The 12912-nt window shown below is 48.9% G+C and overlaps 1 protein-coding gene across 1 annotated transcript in view; it reads right to left on the bottom strand.

Moving 5' to 3' along the window:
• afdna (afadin, adherens junction formation factor a) overlaps positions 1–12912 on the bottom strand; it is a 137757-nt gene that overhangs the window by 19689 nt on the left and 105156 nt on the right. Inside the window, exons 24-29 of the mRNA XM_080550066.1 lie at positions 3584–3649; positions 3004–3077; positions 2466–2584; positions 1112–1312; positions 861–949; positions 475–624 (exon numbers count right to left, since the gene is read on the bottom strand). Coding sequence (XP_080406192.1) covers positions 475–624; positions 861–949; positions 1112–1312; positions 2466–2584; positions 3004–3077; positions 3584–3649 — 699 coding nt within the window. The remainder of the gene's footprint in view (positions 1–474; positions 625–860; positions 950–1111; positions 1313–2465; positions 2585–3003; positions 3078–3583; positions 3650–12912) is intronic.

Genomic DNA, 12912 nt, shown 5'->3' with positions numbered 1-12912 from the left:
CACTGATACGCAGAACTTGTGTAAAGAATGACAAACTGCATTCTGATTGTATCTTGTATGTTCTTGTGTATTGTTTTTGTATGTTCTTGTCTTTGTTGTTCTTTGTCTACTAACGAGGACCACGTTGGAAACAAGTGTTTCAGTACACTTTTACGTGCTATCCTCCGGGATGTACTGTCTGTACTTTTTACCCAAATAAAAATCAATCAATCATAGCATCCTGGCATCATAGCATCCTGGCATCATAACATCCTAGCATCATAACATCCTAGCATCATAACACCGTAGTGCCCTTGCGTCATAACATAACATATAACAAATAGCGTCCTAGCATCCTAGCGTAGCTACATTAATGATTAATTTGAGAACTACAACAAACAAACAAGGCCTTTCACAGCGTGACGTTATGGTAACCTAAGTTGTCCAGTAGTCTACCGTCAGCTGGGAGCAGAGGCCCCTATCCCGGCTACACACCTGCATGGACATGCTGCTGCTGTGGTGGTCCTCCAGGACACCAGGGGGAACCCTGTCCTGGGAGCGCGAGGCAGGGATGGTGAAATACTCCCTGGGGTAGGTCTGGGTGGGGATGGGGTACGCCTCCGGGCGTGGGGGGGAGGGCTCCTCCTGAGGGGGGGGGGGGGGGGGGGGGGGGAGAGAGATGGGGGAGGAGAGAGAGGGGAGGGAGAGGTTATTCAAGAACACTTTATTTGGATGGAGTGTTATGTTTAAGGTGCAGTATGGCTGATCCGCACACACACAGACACACACACACACACGTCAATGACACGTCAAAGCCAGAGTAAACAGCCCACTGTCACATTCCACTCTGGGGTGTTGTTGACGTCGCTGTGGTTACTCACCTCAGCACACAAGTTGCCCGTGGAGACGGAGGTGATCTTGCCGGATCCCCCGGGGTAGATGGCCTTGCCCCCTGGACTCTGGCTCTGGTCTGGAGGACACACACACAGACACAGACACAGACACAGACGGGTCAGGAACTGAACACATGACTTGATCTGACATCATTAACTTCATCTTCATCTATATTTCGTTGTCTGGTACTTTGGTACTCTGCATTGACAATCAAATCTAATCTAATCCGTCTGCTTACTGGCCACGTTGGGGCTGGAGCGGTGGTCGGCCCGATTCTTCAGGAGCCGGTCCTCCCCACTCATCTTTTTGGGCTCCGGGTAGCTCTCCCAGCCGGCCTGGGGGCTCTCTGGAGAGCCGTTCTGCTGGGGGCCAGAGTTGTTGTACAGCTCAAAGCCCTCGCTCTTTGGTCTCATCTTACCATTCTTGTCACGCCCAGAAGCTGCCAGCCAGGAGGGAGGGAGGGAAGGAAGGAGGGAGGGAGGAGATGGAGAGAGATGGAGGGAGGGAGAGAGAGGAATGAAAGGGTTAATTACAGCTGACTGTACAGAGGAATAGAATTAGAACATACATCTCCATAAAACTACAACAGTCTCTCTCTATAACCTACAACAGTCTCTCTCTATAAACTACAACAGTCTCTCTCTATAAACTACAACAGTTTCTCTCTATAAACTACAACAGTCTCTCTCTATAAACTACAACAGTTTCTCTCTATAAACTACAACAGTCTCTCTCTATAAACTACAACAGTCTCTCTCTATAAACTACAACAGTCTCTCTAGCTATAAACTACAACAGTCTCTCTCTATAAACTACAACAGTCTCCATCTCAGACACCACAAAGGGAGGACGAGGCTTTATGTGAAAAAGCAAAACAACAGCAGCCTTGACTTCTGACATCATAATGGAATGTGTGTCTCTGATTTAGACCCCAGTTTTATATTCTGTGACTGGGGAGGGAGGGGAGAGACGGAGGGGAGGAAAGGGAGGAAAGGGAGGAGAGGGAAGGGGAGGGAGGGAGGGAGGGGAGAGACGGAGGGGAGGGAAGGGAAGAGAGGGAAGGGGAGAGAGGGAGGGAGGGGAGAGACGGAGGGGAGGGAGGGAGGGGAGAGACGGAGGGGAGGGAAGGGAGAGATGGAGGGAAGGGAGGGAGGCTGGGAGGGGAGGGGGAGGCAGAGCCAAAGCCAACCACAAACCTTCATTATGTACTTATTACCCTCATTGACCCCTCTCTGGTTAACTAGCGGAGGGACAGGGGCGGACATTGTCTGGCCAACAGACGCTGGTCACGGTAAAGGCATGTGGCGGGAGGGGGGGGGGCAGGAAGGACTTTCTCAACCAGAGAAAAACAGACCCAACCACAAACCTCACCCCTGACCGTAACCTCTGAGCTTGACCTCTGACCTTTGAATAAGGGTAGAATGCTCATGTATGGTCCAGTATGGTGTCAGATATGGATGTAAAACAGGGGCTAGGGGGGTCTTTCTGTGTATCAGAGTGGTTGTGAGCGTGCGTGTGTGTGTGTGTGTGTGTGTGTGTGTGTGTGTCGTACCCTTGGGCATCGTGTGTGAGTGTGTGTGTGTGTGTCGTACCGCGGGGCATCATGGGAGAGGGCTGGTTGAGCAGGGTGGCGAGGCCGTGGAAGATGGCGCCCTGCTTGGCCACCTCCAGCGTTACCACGGCGCCCGTACGCGTCATCAACTCTGCCGCCCTGAGGAGAGGAGAAGAAGAGGAGGAGGGAGAGGAAGAACATTAAATACAATAAACAAATGCCTTTACATGTTGTGTGTAAATACAACCCTGAGTTGCATCACCTGCTGTGTTAGAGGTCAGAGGTTAAAGGTATAAACTACATGTTGGTCTGAAAGGGTATGAAGGGTTAATCTGCCAGAGAACCGAGGAGAAGACATTCATCGCCACACACACACACACACGGTGAGGGTAACAGAGGTGGCTGAGCTGAGCTGTGTTCAGGCCCGTGAAAGCAGAACGTTCTGTACTGAACTTCATTGTGCCTTAATCCTGCTTCTGTACACAAGGAGCAATTAGGGAGCAGGGGAGTGACGGAGGGATGGAGGGAGGGAGAGAAAGAGAGTGTGTGTGTGTCCCAGGTGGGTTCTGGAGACGTACCTCTCCTGTGAGAGTCCAACCAGGCTCCGCCCATCCACACTCAGCAGCTGGTCACCCGCAGCCAGACGACCATCCTAGAGGGAGGGAGGGAGGGAGAGAGAGAGAGAGAGGGAGGGAGGGGGAGAGAGAGAGGGAGGGAGGGGGGGAGAGAGAGAGAGAGAGAGGGAGGGGGGGAGAGAGAGAGAGAGAGGGAGGGAGAGGGAGTAAGGGGGAGAGGGAGAGAGAGAGAGAGGGAGAGAGAGACAGAGAGAGAGACAGAGAGAGACGGAGAGAGAGACAGAGAGAGAGGGAGGGAGAGAGACAGAGAGAGAGGGACAGACAGAGACAGAGAGGGAGAGAGAGACACAGACTCTCGATGAGACCATTATGTACGTTTGTGTGTGTGTGAAATCATACCTGACTGTTCTTACTGTATATAAAAAAAGTCTCTCTCTCTCTCTCTCTCTCTAATTGTCAGCTGAATGGAGGGATGATGTTACACTTGACAAGGTGCAAACACACTTCACATCTCTGCTGTAGAGAGAAGGTGTGTGTACAGTGTGTAGTCATGGTGACAGCAGGAGGTCATGAGGTCACTCACCACGTCGGCGGCTCCGCCTTTCACCACGGACTTGATGTAGATACCTAGCTTGTCCTGGCCCGCCCCCTGCGCGCACACACACACACACACACACACACACAGAGAGGAAGGTTATTATTTACATTATTACAGAGGTCAGAGAACACAATAGATTCCTCAGCCCCCTAGGCTCACACACACTCACAGGTTCTCTCTCTGTCAGTAGTGACAGATGCCACTGTAGACAGCAGATGTCCTGGACGTGGCGGTGTTAACAGAGAGAGCATTTGCACGCACGCACGCACGCACGCGCGCACGCGCACACACACACACACACACACACACACACACACACACACACACACACACACACACACACACACACACACACACACACACACACACACACACACACACACACACACACACACACACACACACACACACACACACACACACACACACACACACACACACACACACACACACACACACACACACACACACACAATGAAGCCATTCATTGATAGTCTAGACTCCAGTCTGTCTGCATTAGGGATGGGACGATTATCGTTTTTATCGTTAATCGCGATAAAAACACCCGCGATAACTTAATCGTGGAGAATTTTAATTATTTGAATAATCGTCATAATCGTATGTTATGAATAAACTGTGTTTAACAAATGTCTGGCGCTATTTTTCAGCCTAGTCTACATTACTTTTGCAGTCAAGTTAGCGACTGTTACTGTAATATAATTGCAATTCCTCACATGAGCCGCGCGCGAATATCCTCACAGAACTTGTCTCGCGCTATTGTTCAGCCTGCATGGGTAACGTTACTGTCAAGTCAGCCTTGTCAGTCAGTCACTAGGTAACGTATTTAGACGGGATACTGTCATTGGCCTTCCTTGTTATTACCAGGCAGTGACAGTCTATGGCTGCAAAAGGCACGGTCGCCCCTAAGCTTTAGCAAATATATTGTGGTTTACTTAATACTGTTCAGCACTTGAGGTTACATGCAATGCATGACTTGTGCTATAGGCTAAATACAATTATTAAAGCGGCAAGTAGCAAGTGTGCGCATCAAAGGCATTAGGCACGTAACATCCATGCTGTATAAACACATGACAACCGTCCGTTATTTCCCGAACTTTGCCCGAACCCCCTGCGAGGACCCGGGGAACAACGGTACGCTCCCCGCGGCTGCTATCAGACTGGCCGCGGGAGTGAGTGTTGAGGGAGAGAGTGTTGAGGGAGAGAGTGTTGAGGGAGAGAGTGTTGAGGGAGAGAGTGTTGAGGGAGAGAGTGTTGAGGGAGTGAGTGTTGAGGGAGTGAGTGTTGAGGGAGAGAGGAGACGGCAACCCTCGCTCGCCATAGACTGTATCCCTACTCGTCTCTCCTGAGCTTGGTTGTAACGTGAACCGTGGAATACAGGATAGGTTAGATGCTTTACAGTAATTCCCCAAATGACCAGAAAAGGAAGTTAGATTTGTCGCTGGTCGCTTTTGACTAATTAAGTCGCCAAGGGGCTCTGGAAGTTGGCAACACTGGGAGTGCGTTCTTTAAACTTCCTTGGGTACGTTAATGAAAGGTGCTGATTGGCCGAAAAGGAATTGCTCTTTCCTAAGGACCCGGATTATGGCCAGAGATATGTGCCACTAGAATCTGAATTTGAATTACTGACTTTAAAAACTTTTTTTTTTTTTTTTTTTTTAATTCTCGCGATAATATTGTGGATCGCGATTATTTTGCCCACGATAATCGTGACATGAAATTTTCTAATCGTCCCACCCCTAGTCTGCATGACAGCCAGTTTGACCCTGAAGTTCATTCAGAACATGTCCTTCATTCACCACTGAAGGACCCAGAACCACCCGGAGCCTCTCTGGCCCATCAACCACCAGAGGAGCCTCTCTAGCCCGTCAACGACCCAATGACCAGCGCTCCAACTGGGACCTTCAGATCAATCATATCTCCTCCTCCAAATCACCTGAGATCCTTCAGATCTCCTCATATCAAGTGGAATCATCTCACAAGCTTCTGACTTGACCTCCTCTATCCTAGAATCTAGAATTTGCCATTTAGCAGACGCTTTTAATCCAAAGCGATTTACAATTTCAGATTACAGGGACATTCCCCCTGGAGTAACTGAAGGCTAAGTGCCTTACTGAAGGGCACACTAGTGGTGGTGTTCCCAGGTCTTACTCAAGGGCACACTGGTGGTGGTGTTCCCAGACGGGATTTGAACTCATAACCTTCCAATCACCAGTCCAACTCACTATCCACTAGACCTCCACTACCCCTGCAGCAGGTTCTCTAGGAGTAGGCCTCTCCTCTGGACCAGGGATCCCCACGGCCTCTCCACACAGCAGGGGAGGCTAGCGGAGATAGAAATCAGAGGACGGGGGCTCATTGAAATGCAAGGAACGAGGACTGAGAAATGGTGTCAAACACACAATGAGTTCCCCTCGTTACAACGAGTTCTACCTCCGATTCCTACCTCCGCCAGCCTCCCACTGTTCCAACGGTACCAGAGAGGGAAGCCTCCTAACATGGCCCGGCCCGGGAGGGGGCTCTGTTCTCGACCCGGTCTCACAACACCAGACCTGGATCACACTGTGGATTTAGGTCCAGGTCCGACTGGGCCAGTCCCAGAATAGAGCTCTCACCTGCAACAACACAGGACTCCCAGAACCCCTCAGAACACACAGGAGGTCAGAACCAGAACAACAATCGGGTCAGAACAGCACATTCCCCCCCAGACCGCGAGGGAGAAAACAGGGTGAAGGAAAAAAGGTGTGTGTGTGTGTGTGTGTGAAAAGGTGTTTTCCTGCTTCAGATTATTCTGGGAGACCAGCAATGTGATGGAATGTGATGGAGGGAGGGAGAGAGGAGGGAGGAGTGGAGAGAGAGAGGGCATAGAAGGGGCAGCCAGGGTGAGAGAGGGAGGTAGAGATTGAGGGAGAGAGGAAGGGAAGGAGGAAGGGAGAGGGGGAGGCAGGGAGGGAGGGAGAGAGGAAGGCAGGGAGGGAGGGAGGGAGAGAGGGAGGCAGGGAGAGGGAGAGGCAAGGAGAGAGGAAGGCAGGGAGGGAGGGAGGGAGGGAGGCAGGCAGGGAGAGAGAGAGGCAAGGAGAGAGGAAGGCAGGGAGGGAGGGAGGGAGGGAGGGAGGGAGGCAGGCAGGGAGAGAGGGAGGGAGGGAGAGAGGGAAGGAGAGAGGCAAAGAGGGAGGCAGGGAGAGAGGGAGGCAGGGAGGGAGAGAGAGGGCATTCTACCATGGTAAACACCAGTCTCTCCTAGGCATGGTGGTCTGTCTCCCTTCAACAGGAACAACTCCCAGTGAAGCCCTGTGTGTGTGTGTGTGTGTGTGTGTGTGTGTGTGTGTGTGTGTGTGTGTGTGTGTGTGTGTGTGTGTGTGTGTGTGTGTGAGAGATCATCGTGGCTCAACGAGTGAAGATGAACTCCAGCTGTGTGCTAATAATACACATGTTAACAACGAGGGTTGGGATTGGCTAGTTCAGCAGTAGTCCCGCCCATGTGTGGGCCGACTGGCTGTGTCACACCAGCATTGCCGCGGCAGCCAGACTGTGTGATGTGGTGTTGTTTTAGCAGGAATGGTGTGTGGTGGTGGTGTTTGTGTGTGTGTGAGTGTGATGCATGTGTGTGAGAGAGAGAGAGCGTGCATGTGCTTTTGTGTGTGTGTGTGTGTGAATGATTGTTTATCCCTCTGTGTGTTTGATGGGAGTGTCTGAAGGTCTGCCAACTGGACCACTGTAACACAAGACCTAGTGGAGAGCACGCACGCACGCACGCACACACACACACACACACACACACACACACACACACACACACACACACACACACACACACACACACACACACACATACATACATACATACATACCACACACACACACACACACACACACACACACACACACACACACACACTCATCTGGTTATGTCTAGTATGGAGATACTCTGGAGAGGAGAGAGGGAGGTAGAGAGAGACAGAGAGGGAAAGGGAGAGAGAGAGAGACAGAGGGGTGGTGGTTGTCTAGTGCAGTGGTTCTCAACCTTTTTTGTCTTGTGTACCCCTTGAGCTGTTTTGCCATGCCAGAAGTACCCCCTCACTCATGCGTGTTGATTATTTCCAAAAATGTTCAATTAAACACTAACTTGCAAATATAACATTTATTATACAACAGTTAGTTCCGACCAAGTAATTTGATTGGACAAGAGGCATTCCATGAGTGCCGATATACAGTATAACAGCACTGGGACTTTTAACTAGCCTATCTGTCCACAGCACATGTGTGCTATTACAGTTTTTTCAAATTGCTAACACAATAAAATGACATGCATAGCACAATTATTTAAACAGACACACACAGAGAGCAAAACCTCTTCTCAAGTCTCCAAAACTCTAAACACATTTTCTGCTTTACACACATTTTGCTATTCAAAATGGCACTTTTTAAATGTACTTAACACGGTTCTCTGCCTAAGACACAACAATCTGACAAAGTCACATGTTTGCCATTTCAAAACACTGCCATTCAAAATTAGACTACATGAGCTAATTGGCCAATACATGTGCCACCTGGCCAAACACCTCAATGGTTAATTCATTCATCACACACACACACACACACACACACACACACACACACACACACACACACACTGCCACGAGACAGCCAGCGAACGTCTGTGTGAAGCAGTAGCTGCTCATGCTCTGACCCGCTGCCATGACAAAGAGTTTGAAACAGTCTGTGGTTCATTGGCCGGGACTGAATGAAGTTAATCACCTTAACTGCGTCATCCATAACTGCACTTAACTCGGGGCTCATCCTTTTGCTGGCGAGTGCCTCCCGGTGAATAATACAGTATATCCACTTAATTTCGGGGATCACCTTCATCACACGCCCAAGCAGCCCACGCACCTTACCCGTCATTGCTGCCGCTCCATCGGTACAGATGTGACTGCAGGATTTCCACTCCAGATCGTTGTCTTTGAAGAAGCTGTCAATAATCAAAAATATTCCCTCGCCAGTTGTCTTTCCTGGCAGCGTCTTGCAAAACAAGATATGCTCATTTATGTCCGACTCTTCTTTATAACGCACAAAAGCCAGCAGCTGAGCCTCCCCACTAACGTCGGTCATTTCATCTAATTGCAAAGCGAACTGACCTGCTTGCTTCATTTTATCCACCACTTGTCCGACAATATTTATGGACATATCATCAATCCGACGGGAGACGGTATTGTTTGATAATGGTACCAACTTGAACGCGTCAGCTGCTTTCTTGTCCAGCATAGTTTTAGCCAAAATCATAGCGGCAGGCAAAATCAGATCTTCGGCGATTGAATGTTTTTTTTTTTACTTAGCCACCAGTAATGAAACAGCATAGGACGCCTCCAGTGCTTTGCTTGACACACTTGCCGCTTTCTTCAGTGTAGCCTGACTTGACTTGAACTCTGACAGTTTCGCTTGAAAAAGTCGTCAGTTTTACCAACAGTTGCTAGGTGTTTGGTGCTCTGGTGTCGCTGTAAATGGGATGGCTTCATTGAATTATTAGCCAGGACTTCGCCGCAGAAAAAGCACTGTGGCTGTGGTGGATCAGCCGGTGTACATGTAAATCCCCACAAAACATATGTTTCCAGATAATAGCGGGGTCCTTTTTTCTTTTTTGCCTCAGTTTTCTTGACCGTTACTGTAGCTGGTCGTTTTAACCATCTGTCCATCTTTGCGGTATACTGACAGGCCTAGCTGACTTGCGCGCGAAAATGGTCGTGAACATGATTTAAATGTGACGTGACTACCACTTGTGTTACAGTCCTCACCTGTCGGGGAGGAACTTAAGTTGCAGCGTACCATTTTAACAACAGGTTTATGAAATGACTTGTATATTTATTTATGTTTTTGGAAGGGGAAATAAATTATAATTCCAAATATTTCCACGTACCCCCTGCAATCCCCTCACGTACCCCTAGGGGTCCGCGTACCCCCGGTTGGGAACCACTGGTCTAGTGGATAGTGAGATGATCGGAAGGTTGTGAGTTCAAATCCCACTTGGGAACACCACCACCAGTGTGTCCTTGAGTAAGGCACTCAGCCCTCAGTTAGTTACTACAGGGGGGATGTCTCTGTAATCTGTAATTGTAAATCGCTTTGGATTAAAAGTGTCTGCTAAATGGCAAATTCTAAATTCTAATTCTAATTCAGAGAGAGAGAGTTCAGTAACTGACACAGAAACAGAATCTGCCTGACCTCTACTATGGAACAGCCCTACAAGAACACACACACCCATCTATCCATCTAATTATAATGTAATAGTCACAGCTGAAGGAGGGATGTGTTACACTTGACAAGGTGCAGTCACACTTCACACCTCTGCTGTAGAGAGAAGGGATGTGTGTGTGTAGAGACGTGTGTGTATGTGTGTGTATGTGAGGAGGAGAAGTGTGACAGTGGCACATCTCACACCTGTGAGAGGAGCCAGACAGCTCGGTGTGTGTGTGTGTGTGTGTGTGTGTGTGTGTGTGTGTGTGTGTGTGTGATTACAGGGCGTAGACAGCAGCAGGTTTAACACGTCTCGTCAGACAAGGACAGCTGGCATCATAACAACACTTTTACTACACACACCTTCAACTGGAGGAGAGGAGGAGGAGAGGAGAGGGGGAGGACAGGAGGAGAAGGTAGGTAGGTAGATAGATAGATATGTGTGTGTATAGATAGATAGGTATGTGTGTAGATATATAGATAAATAGATAAATAGATAGGTATGTGTGTGTAGATAGATAGAAACAGATAGATAGATGTTTAGTTTGTTGTTATTAATGGCACATAACACCAGCAGCCTGTCCAGAGGCCCCGCCCCCGCCTTGCCACTTCCTGTCCGACAGGAAGTCCACTACAAGCAAGCGCTGTGAATTCAGGAAGTGGAAACAGAGGCGTGAGACCGACCCTGCTGCTGGCATCACTCTGGACACACTGCTGTGTGTGTGTGTGTGTGTGTGTGTAGGCCATACAAAGGTAGATTATATATAGGGCAGCAGTTTCCTGTTACAGGAAGAGAAGAGTTAATCACTCAGAAATGTGGATGGAATCACAGAAGCTTCTTCAGTGCAGTCATTCAGCCAGGCTGCAGAGACACTACAAACTATCAGACAAGATGAGATGAGATCGTCTCTCTCTCACCCACACACACACACACACACACACACACACACACACACACACACACACACACACACACACACACACACACACACACACACACACACACACCAGGCCCGCTGCTCTGATGAAGTCATGAAAACAGTAGTTCAGAGCGGTGCTCTCAGTGGGGCTAACTCAACCCAGATGGGTCTCTCACACACACACACACACACACACACACACACACACACACACACACACACACACACACACACACACACACACACACACCTCCTAGGACAGGGAGCAGCAGTGTAATAAAGCAGGTCAGAGAGCAGCATGTTACATCTCAACACGCTCATAAAAACACTCTGTTTACATTCCTGAACGGCTACTTAGTGTGATAGGGAAACAGCATGAGAGAGAGACACACACACAGATGGTCAGTGGGACATGTGACCACCTCTCCTAAGTCATGACATCATCAATACGACATCATCAACCCTCAGGCAGAGGGTGGGGGGGTACAGTTAGATCAACATCCACCTTGTTAAACTTGCTCTTAGTCTTTAACTATTCATATATTATACATATTTGAATCTAATCTATCTATGACTATTTCTATTGTTGTTGCTTTTCATTTGACTTCTGACATATCTGCGTTTTCTTGTTCTCTCCTTGGAATGTAGTAGTTTGAGTACTGATTAGCTGCTTATCCTCCCAATGTTCCCAACATCCACCCAGGTGTGTGTGTGTCTGTGTTTGTGTGTTCGAGACTGGTATTTGCTGCACCCCCTGGACAGCACTGGTGGGAGTCAGTTACCACAATACACGCACACTCGCACGTGCACACACACGCACACACACACACACACACACACACACACACGTTGTGTCTCCAGATGCAGGCAGCAGGAAGTTAGGCCGAGCAACATCCTCCCATTGTTGCCGTAGCTACAGGAGGGAGGGAGGGGCTTGGTGTCAGCCCAGTCAGCCATTGTTCTAGAAGCTTCATCACTAACTACACACACACACACACACACACACACACACAATATCTGGTGTAAACACTAACATGATAAGATTCAAAGCTCCTTCCACCTTCAGACTCAGTTTGGGACAAAACAACAACAACAAGACGTAATATAATAATAAAATAAACTGTTTCTAGTAAGTTCCATTTGTTTGTTTGTTCTCAAGGAGTGGATGAATAGATGTCACTGTGTGTGTGTGTGTGTGCGCGCGTGCGTGTGTGTGTGTGCATCTGTGTGTGGTGTGTGCGTGTGTGTGTGTGTGTGTGATGACTTTAAACATCAGTCATGTAAACTCTTTACAGTCTTTCTTGATTTTAGAGATGCTTTTGGGACATTAGCTCACAATATAATGATTAGATCACTGGAAGAGATACAGCTACCCCAGCTATTCATTGACATTGTGAGAGATGTGTACCGAAGCTCCACCATCCAAGTAATCTGTGGGAAGCAGCTCACTCGCCCAACACCACTTCAGACAGGCATTAAAACGGGCTGTCCATGGAGCGCGGTTAATTTCGTAATTGCCATCAACCAGTGGATTAAGTGGCTGTGTCAGTGTGCCCCTGAGGGTGTCATCTCCCCCAACCCAGTGCAGGGCTACGCAGATGATGTTGTCCTGGCCTCCAGGGAAGAGAGCGTCATCAAGAACATGCTCTGCAGAACGGATCGTTTTCTGGAATGGTCTGGCCTGGAGGTCAAAGCCAGCAAATGTGCTGTCCTGTATGAGAGGCGGAGTGGGGGGAACAGGTGGTACCACTCAAAAACAGACACACCCCCTGTGTTCTCTTTAGCAACACAGCCCATTCATGTAAATTCTCTCCATGAGACATACCCATATCTTGGACATAAAATTAACATCGCAGGAGAGTGGAAGGAGCAAGTCAATAACATCCTGACTGAGTTCACTTCCAGGCTGGACTTGATAGACAGTTGTCCTCTGCCACTAACTATGAAGTTAGAAGCCATCAGGCAGGTGGCCCTGTCCAAAGTTCAGCACCTCTTCTCCAATGTCCACATCCCCCAGAAAGTGCTGTGTGAAATGAACAACAAGACTGTGAGCGTAGTGCGCAGGTGGCTTGGACTCAATTCACACAGCACCCGTGACATCATCTTTCATCCCCAATGGGAGGGAGGGCTAGGGGTCCCCAATGT

This window comes from Nansenia antarctica (genome assembly GCF_963989245.1).
Source record: "Nansenia antarctica genome assembly, chromosome: 1".
NCBI lineage: Eukaryota > Metazoa > Chordata > Actinopteri > Argentiniformes > Microstomatidae > Nansenia > Nansenia antarctica.
Note: the sequence above shows the minus strand (reverse complement) of the source record. Positions and strands in the feature narration are given on the sequence as shown.